Source organism: Lytechinus variegatus, chromosome 8, assembly GCF_018143015.1.
Source record: "Lytechinus variegatus isolate NC3 chromosome 8, Lvar_3.0, whole genome shotgun sequence".
NCBI classification, from domain to species: domain Eukaryota; kingdom Metazoa; phylum Echinodermata; class Echinoidea; order Temnopleuroida; family Toxopneustidae; genus Lytechinus; species Lytechinus variegatus.
The window spans coordinates 24944906-24970232 of NC_054747.1; the positions used below are offsets into that span (position 1 = coordinate 24944906).

The following is a 25327-nucleotide window of genomic DNA, read 5'->3' on the forward strand; positions in this document are numbered from 1 at the left end:
TTTTCTATGGCAAAGACCGCCAAGCAACAAGTCCACGCACATGCGCACATGGAGTATTTGCTATGCCGAGTGCTGAAAAAAAATTCGCCGCCGGCCCGGTGTGTATCATTGATAGGCATAGAGGTACCGTACGTAATGGGGGGGGGGGGTGGGTTCAGTACAGAAAGAAGACGTGGCCGGCCGTGGAGATCCGTGCATGCATGACGCGTATTTTTTCTTTCTAGTTCAGTGGCCGCACTGATATGATCTATATGCCTATGATTTTATCACGAATATGGCACAAAGGGAACCAAACAATCGACCCAGATTCTACAAACGATACCTGGACGATGGAGAAACGAATATGCCGTACACTACAATGCGTCGTCGGAGAAATCACCTGGAATTCATGGAGCCTGATGTTGACCAGAATCATGATCTACGTCAGCCGGTGGCCATGCAGCCCCCCAACCGTAACGCTGGCACCGAGGCTGAGGGCACTGGCGATGCGGATGGGGAGCAAGAGGTTGATGACATGACGGTCATGGACGAAGAACATCTCATGATGCGGGTAAGTAATGTCATTGCATGAATGATGCAGCCTTCATGTGACTGCCATTTGGTGATTTTCATCCCCAAATTTATTACATTTAAAACTTGTCATTAATTATATCACTTTGGGCTTTGCCTTTGAAGAGGCAAGAGGTTCCCATGCCCATGGTCATGGATCTTGCACCAGAATTCTCAATCCAGCTCACTAAGGAATTCATACTTTTCTTGTTTGTTTCCTGTTTTTTTTTTTGCTTTTTACTTCCCTTCCATCGACATATTCTTCATGGCCTTAAAGCTAAAGCCCTTAACCAGATTTGCGTAAAATTTGATTTCTTTTTTCTCAATGATAAATGTAGGAAGAGGCTCTCCTGGTACAAAATGTAGCCGAACCACAACATGGGGAGGATGCTGAATCTGATGTGAATTCAAATGAAGATGCAGATGAAGAAGTTCCACCTGGTAACCCAGAAGAGGTAACAAACTTTTTTAGGCTTTGCATTATAGTATTTAGGTTTCGGACAGTTGTTTTCAACTTATTTACGTAATGATACTATTTTAAATTTTTTGTCAGGTGTGTGTGGGGAGCTAGGGGAAATTGTCCTTTTTGACTCTTTGACCTTCCTCTTCATGTGTATTTTATATTACCTTGATTAATTCTGATACACTTCCACCTTTTGGATGATGAAAGAACTTGATTGCAAGAAAATGAACACTCACAATAGGGAAGAACTGAGGTCCTCCTATATGCAGAAGTTCTGACTTTTCATCAATTTTGAACATATAAGGTATTTTCAAATGAAAGAAACATAGCCATATAGAAGGTCATCAATATATTTTGATTGAAAATGTGAGATCTAGTTTTCATTGACAAACTTTTCGATGGTGCGGCAACTCCAGCAAGACAATGTATGTTTTTCCTCAAGACAGTGTTTTTCCCACAAGAAAATATTTCTATTTTACTTGCTTATACCATCGATTATTCAATTTAACCTTGCAAAATCTCCCCCCCCCCCCTTTTTTTTTAAAGTGCACTCTTACCCAAAGCAAGATATATCTATTTAGGATGTAAATTTCATATCTTGATTATTAGGTTTACAACTCTAGATATGAGATCTAATGTTACAAAATCAAATTGGGTGTTATAAAAAAATCCTTGATTTCCTGTTAAAATGTGTGTGTGATAATTTCTTTAAGTACTGCTCTTCACCATTTTCTCTACTTTTTTCTCTCTTTCTTTTCCAAACAGCATATCCATGGATTGAATTTTCTAGGTGGGGATCAGCAAATCTCAAGTGAAGGAAGTGACATGAAAAAAATTGATTCACTATTGATGGTTTTGAGTTATGCTGTCAAGCACCACTTATCTGGAGTGGCACTTCAGGATTTGATTGAATTAATCAATCTGCACTGTCCAAACACTTTGCCATCTTCAAAGTATCTGTTCCACGGTACACTTACAGATTACAAGGGACTGTGTCAATTTCATTTTTACTGCAAATGTAAAATGTACATTGGATGTGGTGATGATATACAGTTCATCTGCAATGAATGTGGTGCAGAATTCAGTAGGGAGGAGAGCATCAAAGGGGGGCAATTTTTTATTGTCCTTCCTCTAGCACAGCAATTACATCATTTATTGCAGTATACTGAAGTTGGAGACACTATCCTCAACAGGGATCTGAAGATTGATGCTTCAGATGAAGATGATCTAACTGATATAACAGATGGTGTCAAGTATAGAGAGATGAAGAAGGATGGCTTACTCGCTAACCCTGAAAATTTCTCTCTGCTTTGGAACTCAGATGGGGTACCGATTTTTAAATCTTCTCAAACTTCCATCTGGCCTGTTCTGGTGATGATCAATGAACTGCCGATAAAGATGAGACGAAAGAATATCATGTTGACGGCACTTTGGTTTGGCGAGTCTAAACCAGAGATGTCAGTTTTCCTGAAGCCCTTCATAGATGAGTGTCAGAAGCTGTCCATCGAAGGTCTCTCATGGAAGATGGGACAAGATGAAAAGATATCCAAGGTGTTTTCACTTGTATGCACAACAGATTCTGTTGCTAGACCACTGCTGCAAAACACAACACAGTTTAATGGATTTTTTGGTTGTGGTTTCTGTAAGCAGAGAGGAGAGTATACCGATGGAGCTGTGAGATACCCATATATGGATCCACCACCTCCAAAGAGAAAAGATCAAGAGACCAAACACACTAGTCTATTAGCCCAAGAATCAGGGAGAGTGATTGAAGGGGTAAAGGGGGTTAGCATTGTCTCCTTATTGACGTATTTCAACATTGTATCAGGTTTTATAGCAGACTATATGCATGCAGTGTGTTTAGGTACAGTGAAAAGATTTATGACTATGTGGATCGATCCCGCTAATAGACAAAAAGAGTGGTACATTGGCCGCTTAAAACAAGAGATTGACAAGAGATTGAGAAATGCTAAAGTGACTAAAGAGGTTTCTAGACTGCCAAGACATCTCAAGGATTTGAAATTCTGGAAGGCTAGTGAGTGGCGAACATTTTTATTCTTATCTCCAGTTATACTGAGTGGCATCCTTCCAGTGACTTACCTAGCACATTGGTCTTTACTTGTGTGTGCAATCTATAATCTTAACCAAGCAAGGATTACCCAAAATAGACTTGAACAGAGTGAGTTTTATTTGAGGAAGTTTGTTTTGTTTACAGAGGCCCTATATGGTAAAAGAGAGGCAACATTCAATAACCATTTACTGCTTCACCTTACTGATAGTGTTAGAAACTGGGGGCCATTGTGGGGTACATCGGCTTTTGCCTTTGAGTCTTACAATGGATATATGAAGACATTATTTGCTGGCACAAGATATCTGCCACAACAGATTTTTAAGTCTCTCTGTCACATCCAGGACTTATCTAGAAATTTGCAATTCATAAACTCTCCTGAAGCTATGTTGTATGTTACAAGAATGTTGACGGGTAATCACTGTGTCAAATATGCAAGAACATTTTTAGATGAAGGTCATAACATCACTTGTATTGGAAGAGGAAGAGTGCTTAATCTTTCAGAACGATTCAAACGTGCAATCCAGGAGTATCTTGGAGTTGAAATGATAGTTGACTCTGTTAGATGTTTTGAGAAGTTTGTGTACAGATATTCTCTATATACTTCCAAAGCTTATTCAAGTAAATTCAGAAGAAACAACTCAATTATTTCTTTAGGGAAAAAAATTTGTGAAATATTGTACCTTGTAACCTTTAAAAACCATGACTGTCAAAGTGATGTGCAATGTCAATGTGAAGAACACATAATTATATTAGTTGAAACTCTAGCATCAGAGGGAAAGCTGATATTGAAGCAAGGTGATGAACTTGGATGTACACTTTACTTTGTCAACAAAGTGTCAAAGGGACATTGTGAGGCATATTCTTACAAGGATATCACAGGTAAAAACATGTATGTTAAAATAGGGGGAACAGAGTATGTAATATCATTACCAAATTTAATTGAAGGTGATTAATTACAGTAACAGTACATATGGAATGACACACATGTCTTTGTAAGTTGAATCCTCTGATACTCCACAGAGTATCATGCATCATGTACAGTATCATGCATCAAATAATGGGCATAGGTTAGAGACCATAATGTACTCAGCTAGTTTGGACATGTCTTGAATTCTTCAGTATTTTGCAACATAAATCATATCAATTATATTTCCATCCCAAATTTTTAAAGATATGCTATGAATCATCTTTGATAATTTGTAGATTAAAACTTAATACTATTCCATCTTTTTTTATGCCAGGATGCAACAAAGTCATGCTTGACTCATAGATTTTCACAAGATAGAGATAGTCATTTCCGTGTAGTTGATATACTGCATGCCATCTGGATGACTGGCTGTTGCAGAAAAAATTATGTTGGATGATGAGGTGAAATGATGAAAATTGATATAAATGAAGCACTCTATAAAGTATAAACAGACATAAATTTTCTGTTTTTCAGGCCGAACCAATCAAGACCTTGGAAATTTTTTTTTACTTGTTTGCCAATCAGATTGTTCTGTGTTACACATGTATTTTCTACCACGCCTTAGCAGGCTTATATGTGTATTCATTGAATACATACTTATACCTTGCACCAGGGAAATTTTAAATTTTGGGGGCTTCTTCATGAGCACAAGACCCCTGCAATTTTGCTATAATTAACATTGTGTCTGTGGAAATTTTATTGGGGCTCTTTTTAGTATTTTGGAGGTGAAATCCCCAGCTTGACTATTCCCTGTAAATTTTTTCCCTACCTTGAACTTTTATTATGAAGAACAATGACAGAAGAAAATTTTGTTAGTTATTTCCCGGGTCCCAAATGTCAGAAGCTTTTATTTAGTTTTGCAGCCTACATGCAGATCTAACAGCATGTTGATGTGCACGTAATGACGAAATTCTTTCATTCTTAAGCAGTTTGTTATTACAAGTTTACTTTATGCTTCAGAATTTTCAGTGATTGAATTGCATTAAGTTAATTAATGCCTACATTGTAAGTTGGTAAGTGGTGGAAATTAAATTCTTTGCAATTAAATGTATTGTGACAGACTACTTGTATATGATCCATCACTGTCCTAAAATTGCTTACTCTGAAACCTTCCCACTTTGGAGAAATTATTTAAAATGTAAAATGCTCGGGAGAGGGGCTTACCCTCAACATTTTTCACAGGTAATCATAATGTGCATACTATTACATGTTCCCCTGTGATCAAAGCACTGCAATTTGTCTCTGTAAACCTATTTTAACTGGGCTATTTCAGACCAGGTTTCTACTGGGGTGGGGGGGGGGGGGTCAATTTGACCCCCATTCAGATCTCGGCTGTGGATCGTGGGATTGCCAAAAAAATTTGCATGCGTTTAGAGCTGGGTGTAAACTACAGGACTGTTGCGTTGAATTTTCAAAAATATGATTTTTAAATTATTTTTAATAATTATGCAAATTAATGCATAAAATTATATTTGGGCGTATAATTCAAATAAAATAGCCTGTAGAAAGCCAACTTTTGGTGACAATGTCTCTTTAGACATTTCTAACAATTTTCAACAAAAAAATTGCAATTTCAGGACTAATTTTGTATGTATTTTATTGTTTTATGAATTTCTCATGTATTTCTTTGTTTTTTTTTTACCTTTTGTTTTTCATTGTATTTTTGGATGAAAATTATTGGGGACACTTATGCAATCATAATCAGCATGAAATTAATTTGTTTTAAGAAATAAAAGTAAAAATAATCATACATTTATTACAATTGGCAGAAACCACAATTTGTATTGACTTACACAAAACCATGTTTTTGAGCAATTTTCTGTCTGACGTGCACTTACATAATATTGCGTAACTCTGGAACTATGTACCCAGGCACGGCAAATTTGGTCTCAAAAGTTGTGGTAGGCTTTGTAGAAGAAACCGGTGCTTGGCGCGGCAGAATGATTACGAAAAATATTGAGGGGGGTCAATTTGATCCCCTCCCCTAGTTGGATAAGGATTAAAGTAGAAGAGTAGAACTACATGTATGCATGAAAATAGATATTTACTTAGAAAGTTAATTTTAAAAAAGAAAAGTATTTTTTATACTTTTTGTTTTGGATAGTTCAATGGAATAATTGTTATTGCATGCTTGCATATTCCAAGGATACCACTTTACATGTACTACAGGAATTTAATTGATCACAAAGGGATTATTTTTTTACAGTGAGGAGTTTACAGGTGTTATGGGCAATTTGAATTTAGCAAGAATTCTATCAGATGCTATTTTCCTTGTGGGAATATTATTGTAAAATTGAATATGAAATTAACCTCAAACCTCATGTAGGTGCAATTTATTTATTCAATTTTTTTTAATGAATTCAATGTCAGTTGAGCCTTCATGGTGGCAAAAATTGAATACCATTATCCTGGTATATTTTTTTCAGTCTAAAAGGAATGAAGGAATTTTGTTATTGCCCTGCTCTTCCTTTAAAAAAAATAGCATTGATGTTTTATGGTGCAGTGCTGAAAATTTTCCATTAAAAAACTTGAACACAGCAGGTACAACATATTATGTTGTGAAACTATTATATCTTCATTGTCCAGTTTATTTAGAACAGATCTTCCACATCATGGATGTTTATGTACTTATGTGTCCACGTGTACATTGTAGGTGGTCGTGTCTATGGATATGCATGTATATTGCTAATAAAAAATAATTTTCCATTACTGCTCATTGTAAGCAATCTTTCTTTGGAAACTTGTAGCGATTCCAGTTACACCTCAAAAAGCTGAAATCTGACTTGCAGGGTAGGGGGGGGGGGGGGCATAATGGCTCCCCTCAACATTTTGAGGCTTTTCAGACAAAATTCTCGATACCTGGGTACGCAGTTATAAAGTTACGCAACAATATGTAAGTGATTATCAGACCCAAAATTACTCAAAAACAGGATTTCTTGTACAAAACCAATGGAACTGCTGTGTCTAGTAAAAATTCATAAATGGATCATTATTTTGACTTTCATTGATTGGAATTAAGTAATTTCATGTTGGTAATTATTGAAATAGTGTTGCAGAGGGTTTCCATCCAACCCCTCCCCCCAAAAAAACAACAAAGAAACAAAGAAATACATACAAAAATTTAGAAAAATATATAGATAAAATTTAATAGCATATTTTTTTCCCCTACATTTAATCAGAATCCCCAAAAGAGTTTCTAAAAATCTAATTGAAGTTTTCATTGTGACTTGCATGCCAATTTTCGTCACCAGTGTGTGATCCACGCCAAGATCTTAGTGGGGGGTAGGGGCATATTGCCACCCCCCCCCCCCCTCCATAATGAAATGATAAGGGTTAAACTAAAGCACCATGGATGAGAAGAAAGCATGGATGTAACTGTTATAGTGTGATTGTGACAAATGCATGCATTCCCAAAGTGTGATGTTGCAATAACAGCATCAATACCATGATAGAATGCAGAAAATGGTATATCATGCTAATACTAAGGTAAAACAAAAGCTGTATGCATTTTTTTGGGGGGGGGGGTGGGGGCAAGATGCAGAACAATTTTTGATGACATTCTAAATCACTGGAGCAAAGTGACTGAGCTACAAGAGAGTGGTAATTTTAATTAATTTTTAGTGAATTTGAAGGATTTCGAGCACAATTTCAGTGTTTTTTGTGAATTTTCAATATGCAAAGATAAATTTTCAATTTTTTATTATTATTTGGGGGTGGGGTGGGGGAACTGCCCCACCTGCTCCATTTGGCCATGGGTAGAACCACACAAACTGGTATCATAATGGGAGTATCATAGAAGAATCATAGTAAACTACAATTTCCATGGTACTACCATAGATACCATTGTATTTTATCAGGGCATCTCTGGTAATACCATGGTATTACCAGAGATACCCTGGTGAAATACAATGGTATCTATGGTAATGCCATGGTATTACCAGAGATACCCTGGTGAAATACAATGGTATCTATGATAATGCCATGGTATTACCGTAGATACCATGGTATTACCAGAGATACCCAGGTGAAATACAATGGTATCTATGGTAATGCCATGGTATTACCATAGATACCATGGTATTACCAGAGATACCCTGGTGAAATACAATGGTATCTTTGATAATGCCATGGTATTACCGTAGAAACCATGGTATTACCATAAATACCATGGTATCTTGCCATGCTATCTATGGTATTACCATGGTACCAACAATTAAGGCCATGCTTACCATGGTAATATTATAATAACCATAGTATTACCATGGTAGTACCATGGTAGTACCAAGACTACCATGGTAATACCATGGTAACTGTGGTAATACCATGGTAAAACCATGAGTACCATGGTAATACCGTGGTTTATTTTTGTAAGGGATGTACATGATTTAGGGCGAGATCTTTTAGAGAGAAAGTAGAAATCTCGGAGGTGAAAGTTTCAGGTTTTGGCTACCTACACGCACATGTATAGAATAGAAGCCCTGGCTTCATATGAGAGTAAGTTACGTTAGTTAATGATTTTTACTCTCTAGAAGCCTCCTGGCTATCTCTACCCCCACCCACCTGCCCTAGCTCTGTGAGTATAAAAAGGTAATAAATTGAGATTTATACAAATGAAAAATCACTTACACAGTTTAAAGGCAAAGTTCTATCATTTTGTTGATCATGATGTTCTCTTTTGGTGAATTTTTTATTGTTGACATGCTTTTTTGGTGAATAAATGAGATGAGATTGAAATTGAGTATGCTAAATAAAATAGTGCATACAATGTGGGGTTTTAAGGTAAGAGTTCCAGATGCACCCCCATTAAAATTGAACATAAAAACATGGAGAAGGTTCAGAATAATATATCTAACCCTAATATAGAACAAATATGATTGGGGAGTGGAAATACCAAAATATGTCAATTTTCGAGCAGGATCTAGTGCGTGTAATTGTCCATAGATATCGGTTTATTTAGTCAGTAAAGGGTCTGTGAGTCAAGACTAGTCAAACTATTGGCTGATAATTGTAAAAATACCCCTTCCAGTATCAGCGCTTCTCGCTAGCAGAGCGGGAAAGGTCTTGACTGCAGATAAATCAAGGTGAGTTGAGTCCCAACTAAGGTAAGCAACGGTAAAAAAATGATAGCAAAATCTGAAGTGAACGAACCTGAATTCTCGACAATCTTTTGTTATTTTTGGTGGGGGTGCATATGGAACTCTTTCCGGTTTTAAGTAATTTTTGTTGATTTAAAAAATAGATAAAATGAATGACATGGGATATAAGTCGGATATGTATGAAATAACCATGTTAATATATCTTTTTACTTAATGTTAGCCCTATTTTGATGAAAACGATAAATTGAGATTTAGACAAATCTCTCCATAGGTGGAGAGAATTCGCAAGAAAATTGTCATTCAACAATCTCTACTTCTTATTTAGAAAAAAATAAAAGAATTCAATTAACTTGAGAGCCAAGTTATATGTTGATTGGAAACTACTGTAGTAACTGTCAAAAGATCAAGCAATGGTCCCCTTGGTAAGGTGAGTAAGATGTATTTTGTTGAAACCTGAAACCCTAAAAAATTAGGTATTTTTGAATAGTTTTTATTTGATAGTTGGAATTATATTCTAAGAATCTTGCTATGGGATTGGTCAGAAGTCGGTCATGTGATAAAGGCTAGTTTCCCCATCAAGCATCACGCACAGTGATAGAGAGCATGATCGGTTAAGGGTTCGCATTGAGGTGAAAAAAATTTTTTAAGGTACTTTTATCAAATTTGCTTTTAAAATAATCTTTGATATCTCAGGTTTCAAAAAACTAAGTTTCATGAAGATTGATGATTCCGAAAGTACCGGAATAGTCCATTTTATTCATGGGGGTGCTGCTACCTCTCATCACGGACGGACATTTTTACTCAAATTAAATTCACTCTAGTTTTATTGTTTTTAAAGTTACTCTAATTTGGTTTGGATGTTCTTGCACTCTGAACATTTCTCTATTATCAGACATAATATAGTAGAAAAAAAAATATTGGGAACTAATTTTTTTTGGTAGGTGTTAACATTTCCATTTTGAAATTTCCGTCCGTGATGGAAAAAAAGATGAAAAGTTTTTTTATTCTTTATCAGAGTAGAAATAAAAAATAAAAAGGTTTAGAGGTATCTCTCTAAACACTGTACATTATTTTATTTGAACATGGCTAAAATCCATACATTTTATCCATATCATAAAGTCAGTCAAAAATGATCACGGACGGACATTAATTTGATCACGGACGGACAAAGTTAATTCACTCCAATTCATTTCACTCTAGTTTTATTGTTTTCAAAGTTACTCCAATTTTTTTAATGGTCTTGCACTCTGAACATTAATCTATCATCAAACATAAATTAGTAGGAAAAAAATATGGGAAGTAAACTTTCCTTGTAGATGTTAACATTTCCGTCCGTCCGTGATGAAATTAATGTCCGTCCGTGATCATTTTTATTAGGATAATGTCTATGGACTCAGCTTTTTATTCTTTATCAGAATAGAAACAGAAATAAAAGTGTGTAGAAGTATTTCACTGGACACTGTTCATCATTTTATTTGAACATAGCTAAAATCCATACATTTTATGCATTTAATAAATCAATGAAAAATGATCACGGACGGACGAGTGAAATACTTGTGGAAAGATTCATATATGCAAATGAGAAACTTTGCTGAGCAGATTATGAGTTTAATTTTAGCTTCTAATTGCAGTGAAAAATGGCTCTGAGAATTATTCAGAACTCAAATGGAATAAGCCTACAACTCTTCACAATTTTTTGTGATATCTTTGTTTGGCCGTTATTGGGGCTATATTGTTGTCAGGAAAATTGTTAAGCATTATTGGAATGCAGATAGAGTTGAAAAGCTGCATGTACATGTATATGCCAAAAAAGCGGGAAACAAAGTATGGCAAGAACAAGTCCAAAGCTGTAGATTTCATCAATTCAAGCTTGCAGAAAGTGATGGAGAAGAAGTAGAATGCAATGCATAATCTGATAAGCAGAAAAATCAATTTTTCCATGTACAAACTTATGGATTCACAATGCTTCTAACAGAACATAGGTTTGTGAAAATTACATGAATACCTTTTTTCGAAGTCCATTTTGGAGCTAATTTTAAGCAAATCGCTTATCTGGTAAACTGAAAATGCATAAAGCTTGCAATGTAGTGTTTAGAAGTTAAGCTTTGGATTGGAATATCAATTTCAATTTTGGATTCGGTCAGGGCCTAAATACATGAGGGCTGTTGATGTTATGGGGTGTCTCCGCTTTGATATATGCAAAAGATGGATTTAAAGAGAGCCCCTGACAAGTGTTGATCCAACAAACAAGCATAAGGATCAGTGACCTGTTAATCTTTTAGATTTAGTTTTTGGACCTTAAAAAAACATCTTTGCTCTTGGAAAATTAATGCCTAAAATCATCATGATCATAAAAATACTTGTATCAACATGATCAATAATCAACTAGCTGTTGATTTTGAACCTACTTGTATTCTACACTTTAAAAAGACAATAGGGGAAGGCGGGGTAAGTTGTGACACTTTTTGCATTTTGCACGTTAGAATTGATATGACTAGTAATATTGTAGAAATAAGTACCTTACCTTTAAATTTGATTCTTGGGAAATATTTTTCACCTATATATAACTTTCTACCCCCACGCTGAATGTCACTGTGACCTTTGAAAAAAAGGATGTCAAATTGCTCAACTTGCCCCATCTGTGGGGTAAGTTGTGCCATCGTCTGGGGTAAGTTGAGCCACAAAAACTATGTAAAAAATGTATGCGGGAAGAACCAGGATGTCAATTTTTCATTTAAAGTCTTTTCACTTGCTAATTCTCTATGAATACTAACATCTTCTGAAAGTAAAAGGACTGTCATGTGAATTTGCTCCTTTCTGCCTGCATATCAATGGCTTTTTACGTTTTTTATTTTTTTTTATTATACAGTTGTACATCACCTATTCTTTACGTTCGATTTTGACAAGAAATGTGTTAAGAGCAATCGTATGTCTAGATTATACTGTGCGTCTAGCATAGAAATCAAGTTGCTACATCTTAAATCAAGTTGCAGCAACTTGATTGAAGTTGTAGCAACTTGATTGTGCAACTAATACTGTTTAATATTATTAAAATATGTACAAATCATTAAAACAATTGCATTTGTTTACCAAAAAAGTACTAAGAACTTTTTACAGAGTACTTCCATTGTATTTTAATTGTGTCCGTCCGTGATGTCCGTCCATGATGTCCGTCCGTGATGGAAAATGTTTGCAATTCTCTCGGAAGTTTGATATTGGTTAAGAATTCAATATGCTGAACATAGAAGCTAACATACCCGAGTGTTAGGTGCATTAACAATAATTGGTCCATGTAAAGCTGTTTAGATAGAAACAATAAAAATGTACAATAATTCTAAAAACCACATTTCTATCTTGTCCGTCCGTGATATGGCACATTTAGTGGATACCTGTGTTTGTATGTAACCATGGCAACAAACTTTTTTAATCATTCAGCATACTATGTCCTACCCTTCACTATAAAACACAAAGGAACCTTGTTCATCTTATTCCTAATTTGTTACAAGCCTTCAAAACTTTCAAAATCTATCAAATGTCCGTCCGTGATGAACCGATCATGCTCTATACCTTTTTTGTTTCGCTGATCTTCTTCAGCCCATCGGGTAATAACGTGTTAAATGAATTAGTTTGAGTGTGCACAAACTTTGCCACTCAATTTTTTTTTGTCCATCATTCTCCATCGCTTGCATTGACGACCGCGCAAGATCTACATGTACATGTAGGTGGGCGCGCACAAGTGCACATACACGCAAAAAGTGCATTGCCCTCGATTGTCTTTTTCTGATGGTAAAGTTCGTTAGTGAGGTCACAATAAATCTTGGAGAAAGATCTTGGATGCTTGTACATAGTTTACATATGCGCTAGCATAAAATCAAGCATAGTCTCGGATATTTTTTTCAAAGGAAATCTTGACTTAAAAAAGAAATTCTTACAGCGACATACTTCATGTATAATGGTTTTTCGATGCAGAATATAAAACAAATAATCATCTCTTGATTTCAGGTGGCGAGGCAAACTATCACTTTCTGGCAAGCTGGATGTACAAGTACTCGCTATCTTTCCTCAGCTTCGCTTTGGAAAGATAGCTACATCCAGCTTGCCTCGTGATAGTTCGCCCATCACCTTCACCAACAGTGATTATTTGCTTACTTTCAAGAGCAGCGTTGCAGCTACAGTGGACAGCAAGGTCAGGCCAAACCGGCACAGAAAATTTCTGACCACCACTCATCGTGAAAAACACTTCATCCATCCACCATTAAGTTCAAATGAAAAGTGTTTCAAAAGTCCTTGAAAAGAGGAATTGCTCTTGCATTCATTTCCATCTTTAATCTTGTTTTATTTGCATAATTGCAATAAATATTCTTCTATTTGATATGTAATAATTTATTTTAAAAGATTTTCATATGTCAGATTGTAATATTGATGTTCCTTCACTTTTGGCTCTAGGACCTTTGACTTTAATAGCCGGAATTGTAATGCCGTGAAATTGCAACCACCACTAAAATGGGTCTATAGCAGCTAGCTAGAACACTGATCAAGAGAATAAAAACATTCCCTATTATACAACTCCCAAGAATGTTCTGTAATCTGATTGGTCCAAATCGGATCACATGATATTCAGCGCATTGCACTATTGCATCCAAAATGCACTATCCTGCATTCTGATATCAGAGTGCAGGATAGTGCGTGGTCGTGAATTATCTAGAATTAAGATCAAATATAGCATTCGGGGCAACTCAGTAAACATGGGGGAGGGGGGTGTACAAAACAAACAATGCATGCGTTTTTGTGCATAGAGGACCTAAATAACGAACTCTGCTCAACTCACCAAATGGATAAACTGCACTCGGTCCTGAATACCTCGATGCGGTATATCCATTGGCTCTAACTCCCGCACATCATTCACTAATTGGCCCTGCATGCACGTGCTTACGTGCATTATTTGTATACTGTCTTAACTCTGAACTTTGTTTTCATTTGATGTCATCCTACAGTGTAATGAATGCGTACATGTGGGACAAGAATTTCAATTCTGACCAAGCATGCAGTCCATTTTGTAACCCATCTGATGATGATGTCCTGTTTTTAAAGCTCAATTCAAAATCAATGAATCTATATACTTGGGAATCATCAGTATATTCACAATGAATATTCTTGGATGATCTGTTGACATTTTAGCTATTTATTGGAGTAAATGGAAAAGAAGTCCCTTGCCTTGCATCACTTTGACATGTCATCACCAATGCAGCTAATCTGAATTCTCCAAGTGTATACTGATTACCAATGTCTGAAATTCACAGTTTTCTCATTTTTGTCAGATTTTTGACCTACCTACTTATGTGTTTTTTCTTTTACCTCTTGAACAACTTTTCACTTGGGTTAGATTCGTTTTCAACTGTGAACACCTGTTTACAAGTACATGTAGATGAACATCATTGTAATAAATCGGGGCCTTATTGTTTGTCTATCTTTTCTTTCTTCCATAGGTTGGTGATAGAAACTCTACAGGACGTGGACAGTGATAGAAAGTGTTTTCGTCTGGTGGGCGGAGTCTTGGTCGAAAGGACGGTCAAAGATGTTTTACCTGCATTAACACATAATAAAGACCAGGTGTGTTTTGATTTATTGGTTAAATGTCTTTTAGTTAGAGCAAAGAAAAGTGATAATTGAAAATAATTTTGTTGTATGGGAGTTGTAGATAAAGGGCAAGTCCACCCTGATAAACAGTTTGTTGTAAAAGTGCCAGAAAAAAATAATTCAAAATATTGGTGAAAGTTAAATCCATCAAATATTAAGAAAAGTTACACTAGAATTTAAAGTTCTTGATTGATAATAATAATAACTAGATTTCAATTCGTCATGCGGACAAATTAGTTGGTCTGTCGTAGATAGATAAACGGATAGTTATTTGAACAGATGAATTGATATTAGATTTAAGGATAAATAGAAAGACATAAATAAAACAGATACATATAAGATAGATAAATAGATGGATGAATGGAGAGATAAAATTATGATAAGTGGATGTATTAATAGAAGACAGACAGATATATGATATATAGGTGGATAGATGCAGAGATATTCAATTCAATTCATTTTTCATTCTTCAAAATAATACAAATAAGTACAAGATGTAAACAGATGAATAGGTATTACATAGCAAGACAGATCGACAGACATTTAAGCAGGTATACATTAGATAAATGGATAGATGAATAATGATTGATGGTATGATTGATGAGAAATAAGCGCAAATCACATTATGTCATAACGTCCCTATGGGCTTCCAAAAGACTGATATTATTACCCTGGCTTTAGCCCCGCAGCCTTTTGCAGCATGGTGGCATTTTAAGGAATAAATTCCTGCCAGGTCCCATTCAACTCACCTGGGTTGAGTGCAGCACAATGTGGGTGAATTTCTTTGCTAAAGGAAATTACGCCATGGCTGGGATTCAAACCCACGATCCTTTGTTTCAAAGTCAGAAGACTAATCCACTGGGCCACACCGCTCCAGCTGTCATAGGTTATGTATTTTAAAACACCTAAATTTCAACATTTTACTGGTACATGATGACTGCAAAGGAGCGGGAGTGAAATAATTTGTTGATATACTTAAGGTATACCGTAATTAAAACCAAAATACCGGGTAATTTTTTTTTCAGAAAATGTAATTTATTTCTTACTACACAGTATTGGGGACGCTTGTTGCTTATGATGTCTTAACTTGAAATTCTGATAACAGACTTTGTTGGATTTTCCTCAGACCTGTTACCTTCACCAATAATTTGTATGACCTTTCTGCTTTGTTAACGATATACCTTCCCCTTTAAAAGGTACTTATCAGAAATTCTGAAAGCCTTTCTATACACACTTTAAATGTTGGGCAACATGCTGTCCACTGTGTGGGGTAATGTATGTTGGTAATAAAAGAAAAAAAATATTCTGGGCAGTTATCCATTTGAGCAAATTTATTATCCAATTTGGGCAGATTTTAACCAATAGTTGTGTGGACAGTATGCTGGTTAAACATTGGGCATTTTTTGTCCAACTATTTCAAGAGTATATACTGCGATGTATTTGGATGGAAAGTATTTACTAGTGAAAAACCAAGGGTCGGAGGAGGGAAACAATATAAATCATTTTAGCGCACTGTTTTAATGCCCTCATTAGATTTGTTTGAATTAACATTCTTTTCACCTCTCTCTTCTTCCTTTTACTTACCCTTCTTTCACACACTTTTCACATTCTCTCTCCATCTCTCTCCCTCCATCTCTCTGATTCTCTCTCATACAGATTGAGCAGCTCACTAAGACCCTGACCAAGCAGATGGAGAACAAAGGTCGGGAGATCAACGAGTACAGGGAGAAGCACAATCTCAAGGTCAGAGGGGAGCAACCTCCAGACCAGGCTCCAATGGAGAAGTCGGATTCATCAGGGTCAGCGGGGGTTTTAGTATCTAAGGACACGTAGCTTTTGTAGATTCATTAATTATCTGCCATCCATCCTCTTTCACAATTATACACAGAAGGACTAAGTCGAATCTCTTGGGACCAGTAAAATCTGTTCGACTTGGGGAAAAAATCGACTTTAACAAGGTATATAACATGTTTTGAATAATCTGTGCTATGGAATGGCTTTGACTTTGGCGATTATCCAACCTATGGGAAGATTGGCTTACCAGTAGGCTATTTGAAGTTCTGCATTGGCATTTTAGTGTTGGTGATGGATGATTTGTTTTTTTACAGCAAGGCTCTGTGGCATTAGTTACCTTGCCAACAATCTGCATGTTTTTAGCAGGAATCCTGCTGTAAACGTACTATGCACCTTTTCATAGTGGCTTTCTTGCATTCGCCATTTTTTTGTTTATGATGAAGTGTGACAATTCATTTGGTACTAAAAGGCCGCTTGTGGGATTCCTGCGCAAAGGATTGCAGTCGATCGCAATACTGTAATAGTAACAATACTGCATAAGATCATAATTGCAGATGCATTTTGTTCAAATACTGACCTGGAACACATGGGCGGTGTTATATATATTTGCAATCCATCGCAAACCTCTGAGCTACATGTATTGCCAGTGTGATAATAAGACAGCACATAATGTTGCATTATCCAGGCAAGCTTCCCTCTGAAATATCAAAGTGAGAAAAGCTAGAATCTTGAAAAATACAAAATAAGCATGATATGCTAATTCCTTTGATACCAAGGTAATTATTCCGTGGTAAACATATTTGAAGACATTTTTTTTTGCCTCCGAAGAAGATTCTGCTAGGATCGAAAGCTTAGGCCCCTTTTGACTCTCTGACATTTTATTTAGTGAGGAAAGCTAGAATCTTGAAAATACAGAAGAAGCGCGAAATGCTCATTCCTTTGATACAAGGTCATTATGGCCAGGCAAACATATTTGAAAATATGTTATATTTGGGGATTTGGCAAATGTGCAGAGTATATGTTGAATATCCTTGCTTTGAAATGCAGACTCCAACTTCAGGTCACTATGTGATGGTCAATTCATCAATTAATTCACTATGTGGTAGTTAGCATAATACTCAAATAGCTTCTCTGTTTTTTTAGGAATTTCTTTTATCAATACAAAATTATACATTATTTATTGGCAATGCAATATTATCCATCTAATATTGTGAAAGTGGATGGCTGGCAACTTTATATTGTTTTTTTTTTCTTTTTATGCATGTGTGATATATTCTGGTTAGGGATATTATATTTGTGTGTACAGTTGTTCAGTAAGGCTGCGTTCAAGTAAAACAAAAAAATTCTTCCCAAGAACCACGTTTAGGAAACGTGTTGAGGTGAAAATATCTCTTCATTTTATACTGCTCATGCAAATCTGTACATGATCACCACTGAGTCTGAAAACGTGTATTGAGGTTGATTTGGAAAGTGATTCTGCCTGAATGGCATAATCGCTGGAATGGTATAGTTATCAGGCACTCAAAATGTGAAAGCCTATAGGCCACCGCACACCTTACGACCTGACTGGTCTACGACTGGCTTGCGACTGAGTGAGGGGAGATGTGATGTCACAGCCCTTGTCAGCTCGAGACTCACAGACCGGTCAGAGATGGTTCGCATGGAAAATCGTAAGGATTGACATGTTGAATCCTTATGCCTGGATCGCAAGCTCAATCCAACTTCCAGCCAATCAGAGAGCAAAAAACGCATGCGCGAGTCGCAGACATAATGGTAGTCGGATCGCAAGCTGTGCGGTGTCGAGGCTTATGTCTACCTTGCGATTCATCTCTACTCACTCAGTCGCAAGCCAGTCATAGACCAGTCCCGTCGTAAGGTGTTATGTAGTATGCCTAGCAATTGAGTCATGGAACCCCTTCTGGAATGCTCCCCAGGGAGTGAAGATAATGCATATTGTTCACGTGCATGCCATGATCAAATGATCTGGCTAATGATATACTTATATGTAGTGCTGATAGACGTTCAAATTTATTAAGTGCTATGTAAAAGCATATTATTATTTTTTATTGAACAGTGTTTCAAAACTTAAAACCTGAATTCGAATTTGCATGAGTGCAGCTTAGATTAGATCAGCATTGTTGAATCTGTTTGCATGAAGGCTGGATAGGAGATACGATGGAAACTTGGTGGGGCATTTTGATTTTTCATGTGTAGAGGATTTTTGAAAGGGTCCACCCCTCCCTCTTCTTCAGACAAACACAATAAGCTATCATTGCCATGTTGCATTTGCACTACAGTGTAATGTTTTATCATATTAAATTACATGATCCACTGTTCTGCGAAAATCAGTACATACCATATTCCTTTTCGGTTTTATCCATGTGTTGGATTACTAGATACATGTACTTTATTATCTTTTTTATGCTTTCAAGAACACCTTCTGGCCCCTAAGGAAATTGACTAGATGGCTTTGTTCCTATTGTCTCTTTGCATATTACCCTCCTGACTCAGAGGTCATCTTATTCGATGGCTAATTAGTTTTTTGGGGGGAGGAGCAAGGGGCATGTTAGCTAAATGTATTTCATAAGGCTGTTCCTATTATGACTGTACACCCCACTGGAAAATTTTTATTCAGATTCTCAATTCTTTCATTTCCCATTAGCTGAATTTAATAAGTTTACTGTGTAGGAAGTTCAATTACGGTCTTTGTATGCAGTTTCAATTTCTTGTTAACCTACATTCGAAGTTATCATTTTCAAACCTGGGAAATTGAGACCATATTACCATGGTAAAGTTGTGCATAACCTACATGGGCAAATATCTTTAGGACATAGACCCTGCTTTGCAGTGGCGGGTTTAGGAAAAAAACATACAGCGAAATCGTACACATTCTTTTTCCTCCACATCAACAGTAATAACAATTTGAGTTCACAGTGCAAGTATTCCCACTATCTTGGAGAATTCCCATCAAAAGATCTAGTAATTTTGGAGAGTACCTACGTGGTCTTATTTGCGTGTGTTTAACTTCAGGCCTGGGATTTAGTATAGGCCGGCCTCAGGCCACATTTTGCTGGCCTCGGCCTGCCAACGTGTACAACGTCTATGGAAGGTTATCTCCAGCGGCCTTGCAGCTTGGAAGTACCGGCCTTGACTACATCCCTGCTTCAGGCTAAATACACACACTTGACATTCAGACTGGCAAAATGCCTGTATTTTCTTTGAGGATTCCTGATCAGGAAAAGTTTTTTTTTCTATGATCATCAAGGCGGGTTATGAAAGAGAGGGATGAGATTCCATAGCAAACACATTGTACTTGTATTGTATGGCATTGATTTATGAATATCGGCATCTACCCTGTGGTCAAACTCTTTGTAATGTTTGATCTGTACATAATGTATGTGTTATATATTTCCTTAATTATTATAATTACTGAAACAAAAATCAGAAAATCCCTAAATTCGATCAGTAACTATACATGTACATGCAGGAGTGTATCAATAGATTATTACGCTCATTCACTTTTGTAACACTGTTTTTTTTTTTAAATATCATTTTAATAAATGTGTGTACTAAATGAAGTAAATACAAAAAGTATATAAACTGTACAGTTATTTCACTTCATAAGTGCATATGCGTAAGGAGAGAGAGGGGGGGGGGGGGTCCAGGATGTGCACCATTATAGGTAGAGAAAAGGGGATGAGAGAGAGAGAGATGAAGGGGAAATAATTGAGAAGGGGGGGGGGGACCATGGGCATTAGGAAGAGAGTGAGAGGTAGAGAGAAATTAAAGGTCAAGTCCACCTCAGAAAAATGTTGATTTGAATCAATAGAGAAAAATCAGACAAGCACAATGCTGAAAATTTCATCAAAACCGGGTGTAAAATAAGAAAGTTATGACAATTCAAAGTTTCGCTTGTTTCTAACAAAATAGTTATATGAGCGAGCCAGTTACATCCTAATCAGAGAGTCGATGATGTCACTGTTTCTTTTGTTTTTATTGTTTGAATTATACAATATTTCAGTTTTTACGAATTTGACGATTAGGACCTTGCCTGAAGCACAGAATGTTAAAATAATGGAATTCCACGTGTTCGGGGAGGAATAAAACTGTTTTCACATGACAGTGACGAGAAAATAGAAATTTTTCATAATTTCATATTTCATATAATAAAATACAAAAGAAATAGTGAGTGATGTCATCAGTTCCTCATTTGCATACCGACAGAGGTGTACATGTAACTGTTTTGTGAAATGAAGCGAAATTTTAAAATATAACTTTCTTATTTTACATCCGATTTTGATGAAATTTTCAGTGTTATGCTTGTTGATGTTTTCTCTTTTTATTCAAATCAAGCTTTTTTGGGGGGGTGGACTTGTCCTTTAACAATAGACAAAAGCAATTAAAGGGGAACTTCATCCTGACAAAAGTTAATTGTAAAAATATCGGAAAAACACAAATATTTGTGAAAAAAATGGGAAAAATCAATCAAAAGATTAAATAAAGTTATAAAAAAATATATATATTTCTGCTTATTTGTGACGCCATATACGAGCAACTTCCCATATATCGTGTACTGAAGAAAAAAATCAATGAATTTTTTTTTTCTAAAACCTTTTTTTTATTGTACTCTTAGTATATCAATAGAAAAAAATTCTCATCCGCTCCGGAATTTGTTGTTGTTTTTGTTGTTTTGTGTTAAGTAATTTACCATTGAAAAGAGTTTTATGCATTTTATATTACATAACGTATGGGGCAGCTACTCGTATATGACGTCAAAAATCAGAAGCCTAAAATTCTAAAAACTTAATTTTTTATGGATTTTCCTCAAACTTTCTCAAATATATATATAGTTGTTTTGAAAGACAGTTTACGTTTGCCTCGAGACTGAGATAGAGCAGTAGGGGCGGAGATAAAAAGGAAAATGATGAAACGAGATGAAACTTTTTTAAAGGAACCTGGGCAAGGGGAACTTAATCATGCATATATTTTTTTCACCGAAATAATAAAAAATGGAAAATTCTAAAAATCCGTCGCATTTATAACGTTATTGTTTATTCCTTGTTCAACTTTGATGAAACTTGCATTGTTTTGTTTGTCTCATTTTACCCCTTTTCTATCTTTTCAAATCATATAATTTTCAGCCTGTAGCACCCGCCTGCAAAAACCCCTAAACACAGGCACTGTTGCGATTCTCCTGATAACGCCTTGATCAAGACAGTCACTAAAAATAGGGAGGGGACGATCGATAGGTAGCTCAAATTCCATATTCTTGAGCGTATCTCAACCTCTTTTGAATTCTGGATCTTGACAATGGGTGGGGCTGGTTCGTAACCTAACCTGTTTTGGAAAATCAATTCTCAAGCATTCACACTCTTAACAACAATCAATCCACATACAATCATGTATTGTTGACAAAGGTACTGCCGCATTGTCAATTTTGTGTACATTTCTTTCTCTGTTGCCTTGCTCTAAGTCTCTTTTTCCAATTTTGATAATTATAATAGGGTTAATGCATTTAAACTGTCCCAAAGGACAGATGATAATGCAGAGATCTAATGTCAAATCATATTTGAAATATAACAGTTAGTCCATCAATATTTTGCCCGCATGATTTGGAGGGGGGGGGGGGGGGGTTGATATGGCAAAAACTCGAGCAGGGTTTTTTTTTTACCCCCGAACTGATCGTAGAGACTCGAGAACAGGTGATGATCGAGTTATACAGTGATGCACTGGCAAATGACTGTTTAAAGCATTGATGCTACACTATCTGGTGCCACCGGGCACTTATGATATATTCCGTCTAGAAAAGATCACAATTCATTCTCTCGTTTTAAAAGCTTAGTGATCACCCATCGCATGATTGGGCCCAATTTCTTCCTGTTTTTCCTGAAATTTCCGTAAGACGAAACCAAGGCGGAATTTGCGTGTGGAGTGTGGTTGTTGCTTGGACTATAATTTGCAAGATTGTCTTATCATCGATAAAACATACTCGACGACAAGCACTGAATCAGTATTATCAAGGTAAGAGAGGGTTTACACTTTAGCCTACATTATGGTCTCAATTTATAATACGACCTACATAGGTGAAGTTATAGTGACGGATTATAATCCAGAAGAATGATAATTCATTCGTACTGGGATTCAATACAAAATGCGCACATTTTGATTATTACTTTAAAAAATCTGAAATCATACCGACTTATTTTCTGTTCTTTTTCTGCTTGTTCTTTTTCCTGTTATTCATGTTCTTATTCTTCCTCATCTTCTTCTTTCTTCTTCTTTTTCTTTTTTTTTTCTTGCTCTTTTCCTTCTTCTTCTTTTTCTCTTCGCCAGTTTTAAGTAAACAGTAAAATCAATAGGACAATTTAACTGATTTTAATTTATTTATCTTAAGTCCGCTTTTTGTTAAAAAAAGCAAAATTAATTTTACTAAAAACTGAAAAAAAAGTTACCATCATTATTTTCACTATCATTATCTACTTATACTAATGCTACCACTACTTTTACTACTATACTACTGCTCAGTGACGTACCTTGGGTCACGGCATTGTGGGGGGGGGGGGGGGGGCACCAGCAAAAATTTCGGGTCACTTAGGGAGCGCGCTCAGTTGTCAGGTATACTGACCTAATAGAGATATTTTAAGGACATGCAGTGCCATCAAACGAATATCTATCTCACTGATTAAATAATGCGAGCGCGAGCTGAAAATTTTTGATATTGAGGGCTAAAAATTGACATTATAAGCGAATTGTTTTGTAATCATGATACTTAACTGTCTCCTTAAACAAACAATGCGAGCGCGAAGCGCGAGCTAAAATTTTGTATATACTGACCCTAAACAAGGAAATTTTAAGGAGTATAGAATCCATTAAGAGTATAAATATCTCATCATAGTCATCTAATGCTATAGTGCCATCCTTTGCTGATTTTGTTAGAATTACATCTAAACACAGTCATGAAGCACCTTTTGTCATGTTTGTAGTCATGTAATCATGATTATCATACGTATCTTACTAATCAAATACTGCAAGCGCGAAAGCGCGAGCTGAAAATTTAGGAAATATAGACCTGAAGAGGGGCATTCTAAGGGTTGTTTGTAGGAATTCTCTAAGACCCTACGTATTTGACTAACCAAATGATGCGAGCGCGAAGCGCGAGCTGAAATTTTTGTATATATTGACCCCAAACATGGATATTTTAAGGACTATAGTTACGAATCCATTAAGTCAGAGTATACATATCTCACCATAGTAATCTAATGCAAGTGCCAAGCGCTTGCTGATTTTGTTAGAATTACATCTAAACACATGGAGCACTTTTTGAAGTCATTGTAATCATGATTATCATACGCATCTCATTAATGAAATACTGCGAGCGCGAAGCGCGAGCTAAATTTTTTTGATATTCAGATCAGAAAAATTGACATTTTAAGGACTGATTTTAGGAGTTCATGAAGAGCAGAAATCTCACCAATCCACTAATGCGAACGTTAGCACGGACAGGAAATGTTTTATATTAAGACCTTAAAATAGGGCAATAACTTTCAGTAGTCATGAAAAAAGAAGAATATATCACTACTTAAAACAATAATAACTCTAATTGCGAGGAAATATATTATTTTGTTGTATATTGATTTGAAAACGGGAGGCTTTAGTACAGCAGTTTTATATATCTCGTTAAAAAGTCTATGTGAGCGCCAGGAACAATGAAGACACAATTAAGCAAATAATGTTTCATAAAGTTGTGAAAAAATGCTTCTTATGTTATATAACATAATATAATACTATGATAAACAACAATTTCTTCTTTCCCCCACTACGTTTCTCTTCCTTTTTCCCTCTTTCTCCTTTTCCCCGTTTTTTTTTTTGCCAACCGATTGGGGGGGGGGGCACGTGCCCCCCATGCCCCCCGTAGTTACGCCACTGCTACTGCTACAACAACTACTACTACTACCATATCCTTAATTTAAATTCTATTCTGTTATATTATATCATATTATTGCATATTATATTACATTTATATTTTATTGTATATTATTTATTATTGTTAATATTATTATTATCATCATTGCCATTATTATTATTATCATCATTGTTTCTGTTTCTACTTTTTCATTATCATTACTGTTATTATAATTATCATTGTTATTTCTGTTGTTACTGCTGATATCATCACTTTTAATATTTTTGTGTTTTTATTGACATCATATAATAATGTTTCCGTTATCAAATTATTTTCTTTCCACTTTGTGCTCTGCGTGAATATTTCGTGAATATTAGCCGTCACATTCAAAGAAGCCTCTGATTATGTTAATGCGAAGTTATCTGTCAGTAAGTTTAATATCCTACCAAACGAATAGAGAATATTATCAAAGCCTGTAATCATATACATCGAATTTCATGTACACATGTATTCTTTAAAATATTTAACGCCCGGTTTAACGTCATGGCGCTAATGTCTGCACAGCAGGACTACATACTCTGTTCCTCTTGTTGGAATGATGGTAATTGCTTGGTTTTATCATTCTAGCTGTTCACATACAGTTCAGTGAATTATCTTTGATCTGGAATCCCATTAGCAAACCTGTCCTATTATGTATACATGATCAATCGTTAACATATTCTTATTCATCCGGCAGCATTGTTCATTAACATTACGATCAGGTGTCCTACCGCACCCCACGGAAGGTTTTTTTTTTCACCTTTAAACGAGTGTTATTTCGTCGCCATGACAACAAGGATATGATCAG

At 35.9% G+C, this 25327-nt stretch overlaps 2 protein-coding genes across 3 annotated transcripts in view; both read left to right on the forward strand.

Moving 5' to 3' along the window:
• The first annotated feature begins 204 nt into the window (after positions 1–204).
• On the forward strand, positions 205–16616 carry LOC121419571. Its single transcript, XM_041614023.1, has 6 exons — positions 205–550; positions 888–1004; positions 1778–3047; positions 9077–9131; positions 13149–13332; positions 16440–16616. The coding sequence occupies exons 1-6, from the start codon at positions 275–277 to the stop codon at positions 16614–16616; spliced, it is 2079 nt and encodes a 692-aa protein (XP_041469957.1). The 5' UTR covers positions 205–274.
• A 5634-nt stretch (positions 16617–22250) lies between these two features.
• The window catches only part of LOC121420226, a 19449-nt gene continuing 16372 nt past the window's right edge, over positions 22251–25327 (forward strand). For both annotated transcript variants that reach the window (XM_041614786.1, XM_041614787.1), the window contains exon 1: positions 22251–22598. The gene's annotated coding sequence lies outside the window, so the exon portion shown is untranslated. The remainder of the gene's footprint in view (positions 22599–25327) is intronic.